Source organism: Taudactylus pleione, unplaced genomic scaffold (assembly GCF_031769625.1).
Source record: "Taudactylus pleione unplaced genomic scaffold, aTauple2 ptg000486l, whole genome shotgun sequence".
NCBI classification, from domain to species: Eukaryota; Metazoa; Chordata; class Amphibia; order Anura; family Myobatrachidae; genus Taudactylus; species Taudactylus pleione.
Window position 1 is genome coordinate 1,417,394 of NW_028284888.1, and position 16,448 is coordinate 1,433,841.

The 16,448-nt window shown below is 50.7% G+C and overlaps 1 protein-coding gene and 2 non-coding genes across 3 annotated transcripts; all 3 read left to right on the forward strand.

Annotated features, from left to right (window-relative positions):
• The first annotated feature begins 125 nt into the window (after positions 1 to 125).
• EEF1B2 (eukaryotic translation elongation factor 1 beta 2) lies at positions 126 to 7,325 on the forward strand. The gene is made up of 6 exons (XM_088449479.1): positions 126 to 249; positions 2,295 to 2,417; positions 4,449 to 4,581; positions 5,256 to 5,322; positions 6,515 to 6,640; positions 7,112 to 7,325. Exons 1-6 carry the CDS (start codon positions 170 to 172, stop codon positions 7,264 to 7,266), a joined length of 684 nt encoding a protein of 227 aa, XP_088305605.1. The 5' UTR covers positions 126 to 169; the 3' UTR covers positions 7,267 to 7,325.
• Positions 2,505 to 2,581, forward strand: LOC148502690 (small nucleolar RNA SNORD51). Its single transcript, XR_015869983.1, has one exon. It is a non-coding gene; the product is annotated as a small nucleolar RNA SNORD51 (small nucleolar RNA).
• LOC148502691 (small nucleolar RNA SNORD51) lies at positions 5,106 to 5,179 on the forward strand. Its single transcript, XR_015869984.1, has one exon. It is a non-coding gene; the product is annotated as a small nucleolar RNA SNORD51 (small nucleolar RNA).
• Positions 7,326 to 16,448: the final 9,123 nt, after the last annotated feature.

The following is a 16,448-nucleotide window of genomic DNA, read 5'->3' on the forward strand; positions in this document are numbered from 1 at the left end:
TTCGTCGCGAATATATTTTTCCCTCAGTAAAGATGGCGGCCGCGGCTTCTCTCCCTCTGACCGAGCGCCGGGCCCTGTGTGTAGCCCCGCCTCTGCCGGCGTCACGGGTATAAGAGCCGCTGCACAGGCCCCGCCGCTCTCTCTCTCCCTCGCTACAGCCGCTATCACTATGGGTTTCGGGGACCTGAGATCTGCCGCCGGCCTGAAGGTCCTCAACGAGTTCCTGGCCGACAAGAGCTACATCGAGGGGTCAGTGCGGCTGCGGGCACCGAGCGATGAGGGGGTGGGGGGCCATTCATTCATTATTACCAGCAGCTGAGTGGGGGGGGGGGGGGACACGTGGCAGGGGCCCGGCAGTCACGTGCTGTAGTGCCCACTCCCTGTACCCAGACCCAGCATGCCCCTCTGCCAGGGCTGCTGTGTGTATAGGTGCGTTATAGCACAGGGCACCTATAGTGCCAGCTGTATGTCACTGGTTCTCCTGCGAGTCTGGTGGAGGGGCATTCAGTGCCAATGAGGGCAGCACAGTCTGGGCTCATTATAGCACAGGGCACATACAGTGCCAGCTCATGCACATTTGTAACCACAGTACCCGGCTGCAGCCCAGACTCTCCCGTACAGCCAGCTGCATGTGACTTGCTCTCCTGCACATCTGGTGGAGGGGCATTCAGTGTCAATGATGGTGTCACAGGCTGGTGTTGTCTGTAGCACTGAGTCCCCAATGCCCCCTCCTGGCCAACCAATCCCAAATGGAGCTGGCAATCACTGATCAGGTCAAATTTTAAATGTGAGTATTAGCTTATAGTTGTCATTCCCTCTATCCCTCTACCTGACATAATACAATGCAATCAGCCTGGATGGTACTCCTAGGACTGTACAATTTCACCATTCGCATGGTTGGCCATATTGGGTAAGGTCTGGCTTCCCGTCGGAGCACCAGGGCCACTTCTGGCTCCGTTGTCTATCGGACATAGTGGAGAAATGTTTATTTTGGCTTGTGGCTGTTCAGGGTCCAGGCTGAGCAGATACTAGACATTGGTTTAATCGCTGCTAGGCCTTGTACATCCACACCCAGTCACATAGATCAGCGTTGGCTGTACCTGCTAACCTGAGAATAGCTAAAAGCCAAGTGATTGCCCCACGGTATTATGTAGGTACCAGGGATCCATCACTTTATAAAAATTGGTTCCTTTGTTATTGTCCGGTCATAAAATCTCACATTATGTAACTATGTCCCATTGTGTTACATATCCATATGTATGGAAGCCCCTAGATCATGTTGGTGAACAGGATACTAGTTTGAGATTTGTATTTATACATATCTAAATGTTTCCATTATACCTTCTGCTAGACCCACGGATGTAAAAGACCTAAAACTAAATGTACAATAGAGGTTAGCAGAAGACCACCTGATACTGGTAGGGGGCTGCTTCCTTCCCAGCATGTGGGAGGTGTACCGCAGGAGAGACCAAAGAGCACCTCCACCAGCTGGAGCTCCTCAGAAGGCCGTACTCTATAGAGGCCCCAATACAGACAGTAATCTGCTCCCTGCACACCACAGCCAGGCTGGGCCTACAGTGGGTTAGTTCCTGGGACACTGCCCTTTTCCCTGGGAAGAATCACTCCTCTACGCTGTATGCCCTGCAGGAATAAACTCGTGCCAGGCATTTGCACTGGGCAGGATTGGTGATGGTAACATTGTTGGGGTTCATAAGTATGAGCTTTCCAGAGCAGTTCTCCTCACTGGGGCAATAATTTGCTGTTGTGTATATGGTTAGTTGTGGCCCCTTGTACAGCCTACAAAACCCTAGTGGCCCCTTATAAATAAAGCGTAGCAGTAATACAAGCTAGGTAAATGCTCTAAGGCACAGGTTCTCAAACTCTGTCCTCAGGACCCCAAACAGTGCATGTTTTGCAGGTCTCCTCACATAACTACTAGTAAGTAATTAGCTGCACCTGTAGATCTTTTAAAATGCGTCAGTAAGTAATGAATACACCTGTGCACCTGCTGGGTGACCTGCAAAAAGGTAACTGTGTGGGGTTCTGAGGACCGAGTTTGAGAACCACTACTCTAAGGCAACTTGTGTTCTAATATCTGATCTTTACTATGAGAAAATATAATATTCTTGTCACTTTGTACAAGTTGGCTGAGGTCTGTGCTGTTGCCATTTCTCATTGAGTTACAGCCTTTTGCATATGGCTTCTACAGTACGATATACCAGTTATTCTGTATGTTAACTGGTGTATGATAGGTGTATAATGTACTGTATTGTAACTGGTGTTTCATGTTTTAGCTATGTCCCCTCCCAAGCTGATGTTGCTGTATTTGAGGCTCTCTCCAGCGCTCCCCACGCAGACCTGTTCCATGCTCTACGCTGGTACAATCACATCAAGTCCTATGAGAAGCAAAAAGCCAGGTAAGTGACTGTACATAAAGTGGACGCCTCATGTAACACCCGAAAATAAGAATGCGTAGTTAAATACTCGCAGGACGTCGGTGCAGGCTGGTGCCATGATGATTGAACTAAATCACCATCTTTCGGCTGATATGTGATGTATATGTTCTTGTCTGAGCTCACAGCCTGTCTGACAGTCGTGTGTGACAAAGATGTGAATATGAAGCCTGGCTACGTGGTGGTTAGATGTCTCTTGGTAAATATGCCGTAGAACCAAATGCTGAGTTCTCCCCAGAATATCGTGCCAGCCAGATGGGGGTTAGTGTCTGCTGACTGCGCACGGGCGAGTCTTACAGATATTGTCCACTTGCTGGCTGGACACAGAAAAGTCTCAGTGGTCATTGCTGGCCCCTGAGACCCAGTGCCCGTCTGCACTCCATCTACTCTCTGGCGTTCCCACCGTCCAAACAGCGCCCTGCCTTTATAAAGATCAGGAAGGTTCTGTAACTGCCTGTCACAATAATGTAAGCGCAGCAAGACTGATTTTGGCCCTCGGACCCCTGTAGCAGGATAATGCGGGGTGGAGCACCCATGAAATTGTTCCTGGGGAGAACACTGCAAATGATTCTGATATCTATGTACTAAAGATAGGCTTGCCGTATCCTCGCTGTAATTCAGGACACGTATGAATTACTCATTCTGTGGCTGGCTGATCGTTTCCATTTCACCTGGTGTTAATCAGCCACAGAACTTGTGTAACTGAGTGTCCTGAGGGATGATATGGCAAGCCTAACTAAAATACTTGTGCATTATATCACTATATAAATGAATTAATATTGCTGACCTTTATTGAAGGCCAGATATCACTGACCAGTAGTGCCTATTAAATCGACTGGTCAATCTGGTTCCCAATATTAGTTTGGGATGGTATCAAATTCAGCTTTAGTTAAAAATTGATGATCCGATCTGGCTTTGCTTCATGCAGGCTGGATTACCTCAATATAATCGTTACATTGTTCAGGTGCCAGCAATTGTCCCAATATAGGTGTTGCATTGTTCAGACCCCAGCAAGTGTACCCCAATATAGGTTTTGCATTGTTCAGGCCCCAGCAAGTGTACCCCAATATAGGTGTTGCATTGTTCAGACCCCAGCAAGTGTACCCCAATATAGGTGTTGCATTGTTCAGACCCCAGCAAGTGTACCCCAATATAGGTTTTGCATTGTTCAGACCCCAGCAAGTGTACCCCAATATAGGCGTGTATTCAGACACCAGCAAGTGTACCCCAATATAGGCACTGCATTCAGGTTCCAGCAAGTGCACCCCAATATAGGTGTTGCATTGTTCAGCCCCCAGCAAGTGCACCCCAATATAGGTGTTGCATTGTTCAGCCCCCAGCAAGTGCACCCCAATATAGGTGTTGCATTGTTCAGCCCCCAGCAAGTGCACCCCAATATAGGTGTTGCATTGTTCAGCCCCCAGCAAGTGCACCCCAATATAGGTGTTGCATTGTTCAGACCCTAGCAAGTGCACCCCAATATAGGTGTTGCATTGTTCAGCCCCCAGCAAGTGCACCCCAATATAGGTGTTGCATTGTTCAGACCCCAGCAAGTGCACCCCAATATAGGTGTTGCATTGTTCAGACCCTAGCAAGTGTACCATATCTTTTTTATTTTTAGTGCAGGAAAAAATTACTGAAATATTTTTGAACTTTATGTAATAGTATTTGTGCCATTGCTCTGTCTGCATAATAAGTTTGATCCGATATCGCCATTGACAAGTGTATGATTTGGCTAAGTTACAGATCCAACATGGGGGTTCATACAGTCTCCTTGTAATTATGGTCTGACATGTCCTGTTATTGTGCTGGTTATGTTCTGATTATTGGCTCAGTACAGACTGTGATGTTGTAGTGAATGTTTGGCGTAGTCCTATAGAGGTTTAGTTCTAGTCCATGGCTATTGGAACCGTTTAGTTCGGCATGTTTGGTTAAGATGTAGAATAACCAGGAACCCGTCGCTAATAGCAACTGACATTAGACCTATGCTTACAGTCTGCCCGGTGTGAAGAAGCCCCTGGGGAAATACGGCCCTGTGAATATTGAAGACACAACAGACAGTGCAGCCAAGGCCACTAAAGAGGAGGATGATGATGACATTGACTTGTTTGGTTCCGATGAGGAGGAGGTAAGTAAAGGTGGTTATCCAATGGAAGCTTGGATGTGTCCCTTAATCCCAAATATAATGAGACATGGTCTCAGTGAGGGGTGTCCCTGTGCCTCTATGATCTGTTACAAATGATGCCTAAAGGTCTATCTGCTATTAATTCTGTGGTGTAAATACCAGTCTTGGCCCATGTCCTGTAGTGGTATCTAACGTTGCGCAATCAATAATACATTAATCAGCAGATCTAGGATACCCTGCAGATATATTGTTCTTTCTATGTTATAAAGTTGGCTATAGAGCTCTCAACAAAACCTTAAACGCAAACTATCTGAGCTCTGATCATACCGCTCTGTTCTCGTCACATCCTGGTAGTATCTGTCCTGACGGGTGATGAAGGAGTAAGTGACCGTCTGTTTTGGTAACCGAAAGCTTAAACGTTGTACACATAGTAAAGGTTCTTAATATAGCAACCGACATGATAAACCGCCAGACGCTGCGTCGGTGTGACCATTATATAGAATGACCACTTTCCACGTCGGTGCAGGCTGGTGACATGATGATTGAACTAAATCACCATCTTTCGGCTGATATGTGATGTATATGTTCTGGTCTGATCCCGCCAGCCCGCGATGTGTCTGCTGAATAAAGAATGGATACTTCTGCATGTCCTAACACTAGTTTGTTATTGAATATAGGAAAGTGAAGAGTCTAAGAGAATTAGAGAAGAACGTCTGGCACAATATGCATCAAAGAAATCTAAAAGTGAGTAGTAATGACCCCTCCGGGCCTACAGGGCGTCCACAGATACTGGTCTGGAGCTGACGGTGTGGCAGTCCCAGCATTCCTCCTGTGGGACATTAACTTGTGTTATAGACTTTCTCTCTGTTCCTCTGAATGGGGTCTGTCTGTAGCACAAACATAATCAATGGTCCCTTCTGGCTTTATAATGTGCAATGCCAGCGGGGTTCTCGCCAGTCTGGCACAACTTTTTTTTTTTTTTTCTTCTGTTTTAAGTAGACTTGTGATAAACAGAATGGTAACTTTTATTTTTGTGGCATTGAACACAAAGTACACAACAGTACATTGTTTTTAAAGCCAGTATAGTAACTGGCCAACTGTGTGGATATGCCGTCTAATGCTTATAGAGGGTACACATGGTCAGACCATCAGATAACTATCGTAATGTGATCGTCCTGCATGTGCTGGATCAAACATCCAGCACATGTAGCAACCCCCCAGCTACTATAACTATATCCCTATAGTAAACAGGCTAACATGGTCTATATCGACCATTCGTGCCTGCGTATTGATCATCGTTTGGTCGTTGAAAGGGGTAATCCAGTCAATGTAAACAATATAGTTATATATTCACCAGAATATCTGACACCAGGCCCGATTTAGACCGGCTCGCTAGCAAGCGGCAGCTCGTTGCAGACTATGTTCACTAATGTGCGCATGCGTGTAGTTTGCAGTGCGCAAAGTAGTACGATCGATCGGCATGTGCTAGCTCGCCCTGTTTGTGGATGGTAACTGGCTGGGCCGTAGTAACGGGGGGAGTGGAGTTGCGGACGCAGGCGTGCCTTAGTATTTAAACGCCATTTCAGAGGTGTGCATAATTTACAGGCAGCATCATAATACACGTCCCTGCCTGAATAGTGCTCGCCGTAGGGTAGTCAACCGTAAGTGCTGTAGTCAGATCTGATGGAACCCAATGAACCGATGGTTGTATATACTTCCTGGAGATGATGTATGCTGGTGGGCGTCTAAGCACAAAGTGATCGCCCGCCAAGACATAGTGGGCGTGCTTATGCCTTGCCGTGTGAGCGCCTCCCTTGACGTTACTTGGCTGAATTTCCATGCGCTGGGAGCGTGCGGGTCTGAATCAGGCCGGGTGTGTACGCACCATTAGATTTACGCTACATTATTTTTGAATTGACGATTGTCCGTCTTGCAGAACCAGCACTTATCGCAAAGTCTTCCATCCTACTTGACGTGAAGCCATGGGACGATGAAACGGATATGGCAAAACTAGAAGAGTTTGTTAGGAGTGTTCAGATGGACGGGCTGTTGTGGGGTTCCTGTAAGTATCTCTTTATGCAGCATTTTATTTCTGTGGCGCTTTAATGATGAATAAAGCAGATCACCATCTTTCGGCTGATGACCATGATGGATATTTGTCTTCTGATTTTGCCACATTAGAGATTATAATTCGTTGCTGTTTTTTTAACAAAAAACAATTTGAGATTGCCTGTGTGACCGCAGGAGGTGGAAGTGGCCGGATACTAATTTATGGGAAGGGGTTTTATCATGTAGGTTTATCTTAATAGTTGTAACATTTGAAAGCCTAAAGGGGGCAATGTGCTGTCAGAACAGCGGCCTATAGTGACCACGACATTGCTCCTTGTCCTGTGCACCTTTTTATAGAGGGTAATGTCTGATTACACATCACACGCAAATGCTTTATTGTATAATCTGTTCTGTATTAGAGGGGAATGTAGTGCTATCTGTGTAAGTTGTACATAGCTAACGGTAAACCTCCTCTTGCTACCAGCCAAGCTTGTTCCAGTTGGTTACGGCATCAAGAAGCTGCAGATCCAGTGCGTGGTGGAAGATGACAAAGTTGGCACAGATGTCCTGGAAGAGAGAATCACGGCCTTCGAGGATTATGTACAGTCCATGGATGTCGCCGCGTTCAACAAGATCTGATCCCTCAGCACTTAACCAACATTCTGGGAACTTCAAATAAACCATTTTCTGATCAGTCAGTTCCGTGTTGTGTGTGGATTCGGGTGAGGGAGTAAACTGTAATAAAACGAGCAGTCACTTGTGCCAATCAGTAAATGCCCCACCTTGGCATTGTAGAATCAGACAGCTGCCCATTACCTTGTATAGGTGCATGAGGGAACAGTTGGTGTAAATTGGGAAATGTAAATAGACCCAACTAGAGGCCAGGTGTGGAGGTAAGTTGGTATTTGCCGGCCTGGTACAGCTCACCAGTCACTAGGAGGTGTTGGGGAAGGAGCACATGGTTTGGTTACTACTCCCTGGTACATGGCAGGGGCAGCTCAGGTAACTGTTTTGTATGGGAAACTGTGAATGGTCTTTATTTTGAGACTATCACTAGTAGTGTCATGTTTTTTCTTTCTGAATGATTCTGGCTGTGCTCCCTGATGGTCACCCGTCCGAAGTAATGGGGAATCTATCATTTATCAGACTTAACCATTGGGGAAAGCTATTACTATCACAGGTTATGCTGTGTGCACCTGCTAATACCGGGCCGGATTCAAGGCTGTGTGATGGCTGCTGCAATAATCTTACAGGAAGGAGCTGCTGTTCTGTGCCCCCTGCAATATACCCAAAGGCAAAACATGAAATTGCAGTACTGTGTATATCTCCGTTACATGCAAGTCCTGCTTTAGGCCTCCCCCACTGCAAAGGTTACTCTTGAGTGCTTATTCAGTGACCTGTTAGTGTCTGCTATGCCCCATGAGATGAAACACAAATTACTAACTCCTGGGTTAGTGTAAATGGTGCAGCTACTGACCTTGGTTGTAATTTCTACTTCAGGGTCCATAGGGTTGACCTTGGGGTATAGGTTGGGAACCAAATCCAGGCACCACGCAGTTAAAGCTTTTAGCACCCAGGATGCACTTGGGTCCACTCTCCCTATAACCCCGCCCCCCAGCCAGAGGCACCTCAGTTTACGTTGGTGCCCGGCTGGAGTCGGGTCACCGTTACTGCAGGGGGGCTGCCTGGCAGCCCCTAAGCTTAATTTTTATTTTAAAAAGTTTTATTTTATTTTTTTTACTATTCTTCAGAGCGGCAGCATCAGACTGTCCAATGGACGTCTAAGCTGCCGCTCCTACGCCCCGCCAGCGCTGCGATGCCAGTACAGATCTGGGGATCGCAGCGGGACCCCAGAGTCTGTACTAGCCAGGCTCTGGAGGAATCCCTGACCTGCTGCCAGATCGATGGGGACAGGTAAGTCGCGTGGTCACCACTTGCTGTGATCCACATGTGTATGCAGCCTTATGCCTCCGGTCTCTGGGGACAGACCGGAGGCGGTGGCGGTGGGCTCCCCCTCCATGGAGGCATACCCCGCGTGTCCACTAGCCCACCAGGGATTATAGCGGGAGCCGGCATCACAGGGGGTTAATTGCTAGCCGGGGGAGGAAGCCTTCCCTGTCTAGCGGCTCCTCAGCTCAGCGCGCCTTTCAATGCTACAGTCTGGCGTCGCTGTGCTGCTTCCTCCGCGGGCCACGCTTCTTCTGAGGTCTCCAGCGGCCATTATCTCTCGGTGGTGCTGCAGAACTCCTAGGATAGTAGTGAGCCCAGTCCCCCTGCGTACCTGGCCATTTTGGGTGAGTGTACACAGCGCTTATAGCCTTCCCAGACACTGAATCTGGGCTGCTGAATGTTGCGACATTGTGCAGTATATTATGTCATGCTTATGTATGTACAGTATATATGTCTGCATTGTATGTGACTTATGCTAGTGCTGACTGTCTGCTTTTCTACTTCAGGGTCCATAGGGTATCCACAGGATACCTTGGGGTATAGGTGTGACGTCAGTCGCTGGGCACCATAGAGTTAAGCTTTTCAGCCTCCCAGGATGCACTAGGGTCCCCCTCCTATACCCCGCCCCCGAGCCAAGGCACCTCAGTTTAGTTTGGTGCCCGGCCCGGCGTCGGGTGCACCTGTCGGAGTGGGGGCTAGAAGAGCCCCTGAAGCTTTCTTCAGTGCAGCTGTGGCTGCACATCTGGATGTACAGCATGGACAGTCAGTCCTGACGTCCATGCTGTCTTCCCTACACCCCCGCCGGTACCAGAACGCCGGTACCGATCCGGGGATGCTGGTGAGCATCTGGGGTCACAGCTAGCGGTGACCCCAGATGTTCCGGACCATGGCCGGATCCAAGGGGGACAAAGGTAACCAGCGGGGTCCCGCGGTGGGTCCCCGCTGGTCACATGGTTTTAAGTCCCCAGGCAGGGGGCTCCCTGGGGACTGGCTGCAGCGTGGAGCCAGGCGACCAACCTGCGCTTTCCACTACCCCCTGGGACAGCGGACCGCAGCTGAGCAGTAGCGCTGCGGCGTCCCAGGGGTTAAATGCATGCCAGGGGAGCGCGCCTTCCCTGTCTCACAGCCGGTTACTCCCCCGCTGCACACAGCCCTCTCTGCATGCTGCCGACTGGTCCTGTGGCAGCGCTCCTCCCCCAGGCCAGCCTCCTCTCTGCTCCTCGGCGGCCATCTTCTCCAGAACGCATGGTGAACGCTGCTGGAAGCGCTGGACGGAAGCATCGTGGTCTGGGTCCCCCTGCATACCTCTCCTCCGCTGTGGCTCAGGTCTGTGTATGCAGCGCTGTGTCCTACCAGGCCCTGTGTCTGTGTAGTTGAGTGATCAGCGCTGTTAGTGCAGGAATTGTTATTTCTCTGCATTGTATGTGACTGTGCTAGCGCTGCCTGTAACTTTTCTTCTCTAAACTGTCAGCTTTATTACTGTCCCTGTTCTTTCTGCTAAAGCCCTTGCGGTGCGGTGCTGCAGGGTGGTCTCTCGCCTATTTAATACTTAATTGGTGAGAGAGGTCACATACGTGGTGCCATCATGTCTGAAAGTGATTTTCCCCTCCGGCTACAGTGTACCACGTGCAAAGTACCGTTAGCGGAGGGGGAGGGTAGCGCGGAGGGCCTTTGCCGGCAGTGTTTGTCCATGGCGCGGCCTATTACGGTTACAGCACCTGTACAGGAGCCGCCCTGGGCTTGTTTCGCTCAGGCGTTAACAGCTTTAGTGGGCCAGTTAGCTCCGCAGCCCGCGTTTACTCCGATGGGTTTGTCCCAGCAGTCTGTGGTGTCGTCACCCATGCAGGGGTTCCCACGACAATTGGTGGTACCCCACAGTCTCCCTATTTCCCCGCTCCCGGGTTCTCAGGAGCCAGCGTGGGTTAACTCCCTGACGAGTTCTGTACAGCACTTGTCGGATGTGTTGCAAGGGGAGTCTGTGATGCGGCCTCATAAAAGGCCGGTGGCGTCTGTCCGCTCCTTATGAGGATGACGAAGGGACGTCTGATGATGGGGAGATTCTGGATCCTTACGATCAGGAACCTCTCCATACTAAGGACGCTGATGCTAAGTCCAAGGTATATATTCCTGGACTTATTCGGGCGGTCCGCACAGCCTTGGTGATTGAGGACGAAGTTCCCCCAGCGGCTAAATCGAAGTATGCCATTTTCAAAGATGTGAAGGGCGATGCCACAGTCTTTCCTCTTTTGGGTCAGTTGGTGGACCATTTAGAGGAGGCGTGGAAACAACCTGGCAAAAGATACCAGCCGCAGAAACGCCTGGCGGTGGCTTATCCGTTCGCGGATAATTATTTTGCTAAGTGGGAATCCCCTCCACAGGTGGATTCTCACGTGACCCGTCTTGTCCGTAGTGCCACATTGCCGATGCCATCCATGTCCTCCCTTAAGGATGCTACGGACCGCAAGGTAGAAATCTGCCTGAAGTCCGCTTATTCCCTTGCAGGGGGGGCAGCACGGCCGGCTATGGCCATTTGCTGGGTTGCCAGAGCGATGGAGCGCTGGGCGGATTCATTAGAGGCTTCTTTTGAATCCGACTGTCCGGCCGAACAGGCGGAGTTGATTGGCAATCTCCGTGATTCGGCCACCTACATCAACGAGGCGGCTCTAGACATTAGTACTCTGGTGTCTAGAATTTCTTCAGCAGCGGTAGCTGCTCGTCGCACCTTGTGGCTGCGATCCTGGAAGGCGGACGCAGATTCCAAGAAAGGTCTGGAAGCGTTGCCGTTTACCGGAGAAGTTCTCTTCGGTCCGGATCTGGATAAGATTGTGGCCACGCTGGCGGCAGCCAAATCTGCTTGTCTCCCGTCGGCCGCTGCTCCTTCTGGTTCGGGACCATCGTCCTTTCGGTCATCTAGGGCCCAGGGCAGGCCCAAACCACAGTCGTTTCCTCGACAGGCTGGCCCTAAGAAATCGGTCAAGCCCCGGAAGCAGGCATGGAGTACCAGACGTCCGGCCCCCAAGCCAGATGACAAGCCTGCGGCCTGACGGTCCGGGCCTCCCTTTGGGGGATCCCAGGGTGGGAGGCCGCCTGCTACAGTTCGCCCAGTGTTGGTCGACCACTACGACAGACACTTGGGTTCTGGAGGTGGTTTCCCACGGATACGCCCTCTCCTTCCGGCACAGACCCCCGGCTCGCTTCTTCACCACGGGTCTCCCATCAGACCGGAACAAGGCTACGGAGCTGCGGAAGGTATTGCACACTATGCTCCAGGCTGGAGTTATAGTGCCTGTTCCATTCTCCCAGAGGGGCCAGGGTTTCTATTCAAATCTATTTTTGGTACAGAAACCCAATGGGTCATATCGTCCGATTCTCAACCTCAAAGCACTCAACAAGTCTTTGCGGGTCCCGAAGTTTCGGATGGAGACCCTACGGTCCATCATTCTGGCGCTGGAACCTGGGGACTACATGGTGTCATTGGACATACAGGACGCTTACCTGCATGTCCCTATTCTTTTGCGCCATCAACAGTTCCTCAGGTTTGCAATCCGCAGCGACCACTTCCAGTTTCGGGCGTTACCTTTTGGCCTGGCAACAGCACCACGTGTTTTCACCAAGGTGATGGCGGTCATGGCGGCTTCTCTGCGGCTGCAGGGAGTCCGCATGTTGCCGTATTTGGACGACCTGTTATTGGTGGCAGGATCTCCAGAGCTCCTGTTACGCCACTTGGACCTGACCATTGCACTGCTGCAACGGCACGGCTAGCTAATCAACTGGCAGTCCACTCTAATCCCGTCTCGGAGGATTCTGCATCTTGGAGCCTTATTGGACTCGGGACAGCAAAGGATCTTCGTGACGGAGGACAAGATCTCTGCTTTACAGTCAAGGGTGCGCAGTTGCCTGCACAGCCGCCGGGTGTCCTTACACTCGGCGATGAGGTTACTGGGCTCCATGGTGTCGGTGTTCGACATGGTGGAATACGCCCAGTTTCACTCCAGACCTCTGCAGCACCTGATCCTGTCCAAGTGGAACGGGCTGCCTCAGTCTCTGATGTCCCAGACGATTGTGCTCACCCAGGAGGTTCGCCTGTCCCTTGCATGGTGGTTACAGACTACCCACCTCAACAAGGGACGTCCGTTCTGGGTTCCAAATTGGGTCCTGTTGACAACGGACGCCAGTCTTCGGGGCTGGGGAGCAGTTTCGGGTCCACACTTGTTCCAGGGCAGGTGGACGCCGACAGAAGCGGAGCTTCCAATAAATATCTTGGAACTCCGTGCGGTCTTCAATGCTCTCCAGCAGGCACAGCGGTTTCTCCAGGGTCGCCCGGTGCAGGTCCAGTCGGACAACGCTACCACCGTGGCCTACATAAACAGGCAAGGAGGAACTCGCAGTCGGGCGGCTCTCGTAGAGGTCTCTCGGATCCTGGTTTGGGCGGAGCGCAATCTTCCGGCCATATCAGCGGTCTTCATCCCGGGAGTGCTAAATTGGGAGGCGAACTTTCTAAGTCGCCAGGACGTTCATCCGGGGGAATGGTCCCTGCACCCGGACGTTTTTCAACTACTGGTGGACAGGTGGGGTCTTCCAGATATCGACCTCATGGCGTCCCGGCACAACAACAAGTTGCCGGTGTACGGGTCTCGCACAAGAGATGAAGGGGCGTCTCTGGTGGATGCTCTGTCCGTCCGGTGGACGTTCCGGTTCGCATACCTGTTCCCTCCGGTCTCCCTTCTTCCACGGGTAATCCGGAAATTCAAACAGGAAGGAGGGACGCTCCTGTTGATAGCTCCCGCGTGGCCCAGACGGCACTGGTTCTCAGACCTTCAGGGTCTGTCCGTGGACAGTCCTCTGCGGTTGCCGCTACGACCGGACCTTCTGTCTCAGGGTCCTTGCCTTCACCCGGACCTGACTCGGCTGTCTTTGACCGGCGTGGCTGTTGAGACGGCCATGCTGAGGTCCCGGGGGTTTTCCAGCTCTGTGGTGCGTACCATGTTACGAGCTCGGAAACCGTCTTCCGCGAGGATATACCATCGCGTGTGGCATACGTTCTTCCAGTGGTGTCGACCGAGAGGTTATGCACCGCGGGAGTTTCGTCTGTCTCGGATTCTCGCCTTCCTGCAAGCGGGACTAGATCATGGGCTTCGCCTTGCTTCTTTGAAGGTACAGGTTTCGGCCCTATCTGTCTGGTTTCACCGTAGGATTGCTACAATCCCGGATGTGCGCACCTTTATGCAGGGTGTTCTCCGCATTCAGCCGCCCTTTGTTCCACCTGTGGCGCCTTGGGATTTGGCTGTGGTCCTGAGGGCTCTCCAAGGACCGCCGTTTGAACCACTGGGCTCAGTGGATCTTAAATGGCTAACAGCTAAGACTGTTTTCCTTCTGGCCATTGCTTCGGCCAGACGTGTTTCTGAGTTAGGGGCTCTTTCTTGTAGACCCCCTTTCTTGGTTTTTCATGGGAACAGGGCAGTGCTCCGCACTCGGCCCGAGTTTCTTCCCAAAGTTGTTTCCCAGTTTCATGTTAACGAGGAAATAGTTGTTCCGGCCTTTAACTCACCGGGTCTTTCCGTGGGTGAGGCCTCTTTGGATGTTGTGCGGGCCTTAAGGACTTATGTTGACCGCACTTCTTCGTTTAGGAAGTCGGACGCTTTGTTTGTCCTCTATGGCTTCCGTAAAAAGGGTTGGCCTGCTTCAAAGCAAACTTTGGCAGCCTGGATCCATATGGCTATTTCTGAAGCTTATCTTCATGAAGGCCTACCGGTTCCTCCTTCTCTGAAGGCTCATTCCACTAGGTCTGTGGGTCCTTTGTGGGCAGCTCGACGTGGTGCCTCGGCAGTTCAGATCTGCAAGGCTGCTACGTGGCCCTCTGTCCATACCTTCGTGAGGTATTACAGGTTTGACACCTTCGCCTCTCAGGATGCTTCCTTCGGGCGGTGGATTCTCCTTTCTGCACAGGAGCGTCCCCACCCTTAAAGGATACTGCTTTGGGACATCCCCAAGGTATCCTGTGGATACCCTATGGACCCTGAAGTAGAAAATATGAGATATGGTAAGAACTTACCCTTGTTATCTCTATTTCTACGAAGTCCATAGGGTTCCACAGGACTCCCGCCCTGGCGCACCTGTGCTGCAGATGGGCTTTGCTCTGGTCACCGGTTTTCTGTCTCCCTCTGGTGAGAATGTGATTCTTGTATGTGTCCAGATCTTTTTTCTCTCTTCCTTCTCCTCCTCCGGCCTATGGCTTGATAACTAACTGAGGTGCCTTGGCTCGGGGGCGGGGTATAGGAGGGGGACCCTAGTGCATCCTGGGAGGCTGAAAAGCTTAACTCTATGGTGCCCAGCGACTGAGGTCACACCTATACCCCAAGGTATCCTGTGGAACCCTATGGACTTCGTAGAAATAGAGATAACAAGGGTAAGTTCTTACCATATCTCATATTTTTCTCTCACCTGTCAGTGTATGTCTATCCCTTTTCGTTATCCTCCCTAATACAGGTGTACCTAGGGTGGTTCTGAGACATCACATATATACTTGTTAATATTTGTGAGGTTTGTCACATACTGTTGCGTGCTGCACGTTGCCATATTTTAGATGGAACTGTGTGTTGCATATACTGATAATGGGTCCCTGCAGCTAATCTTAGTGTCAGTCAGGACTGGTATGGCGCTGCTTAATAATTCCGTCAAGATAGTCAAATATATCTGACCAGGAGATAGCACACGATACGGCACCCATTATTGCTATCCTGCAGGTCATGGCCTGCAGGTATTAGTGCGGAGGATTTGACTCAAAGGTTTATGTATGCGGCACCATCTGGCGCCGGGCCCCTTGCACGACCCCCTTGGGCGGTTTATTTCTCAGGATCTCCTCTCCTTTGAGGGTCACCGGGTGGGCCTCATTGGCGTAACTCGCTTGGGGTTAGTTACTGCCATACTGCCCTTTTCAACTTGGGGTATGTCGCAATTTCTTGCACTTTACCCCTGTGTCACAGACTATCGCTCCCTGCCGGGGTTTTTCACGGTACATGAATTACCTCCGGTACCACATCTGTCTATCATTCCCCTTGCAGGGATTACCGCAACGGTCACCCTGGCGTGATATACGCCCTGTGGTAACTTCCCTGTGGCTCTGCTGTGAACTGGAGGGCGTATTCGGCTCTTTCCCCCTCACATGGGGGGAGCCGATTTCAAGTATTATTCCTGCTTTGGGGCTGGTAGCTAGTTTCATTCTGGATATAGAGAATGTTGATCCTGCACCTGTATCATACATTCCCCGTTTCTGCCCAGCGGGTGGATCTCATGGCGGGAGTCTGGCTGTCGCCAGATACGAGGGGTCACAAAGGCCTCCTGTTTCCCATTCCCTGAGGGTCCTCACAAGTATTAGAAATCTCTGAGGTGGATTTAATAATCGTCTGGTTACAGGCATTAATACGCCTCCCGGCCTGGACGGCTTTTACGGATCCGTAGGTGGTAACTTTGCCTGAAATCAATGTACTCGTTTTCAGGGCCTGTTGCCCGGCCTACCATGGCCATCGCATGGTTGGTTAATACTGTTGCATACTGGGCTGATGCATTTCTAACTTTTTTCTCCTCCAACACGTCTGGGGTTCAAATGTCTTTTGCCGCTCACATAAAATATGCAGTTGTAATATGTGGGATTACCTACATTGGATGCCGGGCTTCTAACTTTCAGGTTTTCAGCTGCGACTATATCCGCCGCAATACCCTATGGCTGCATTATGGGAAAGCAGAGGTGCAGACTCCTTCCATGGGGAAGATCTTGTTTGGTCCTGACCTTGACAAGATTGTTGCATCATTGGCAGTATCACTAATGGGGAGATACCGTCTTTAGCTACTCCTACTACATTCGGACTAACGCT

Excerpts from the sequence above, each read along its gene's own strand:
- EEF1B2 (XM_088449479.1), top strand. The coding sequence starts at position 170 with ATGGGTTTCGGGGACCTGAGATCTGCCGCCGGCCTGAAGGTCCTCAAC. Across the intron at positions 250-2,294 it reads GACAAGAGCTACATCGAGGG|CTATGTCCCCTCCCAAGCTG; the intron begins GTCAGTGCGGCT and ends TTCATGTTTTAG. Across the intron at positions 5,323-6,514 it reads TGCATCAAAGAAATCTAAAA|AACCAGCACTTATCGCAAAG; the intron begins GTGAGTAGTAAT and ends TCCGTCTTGCAG.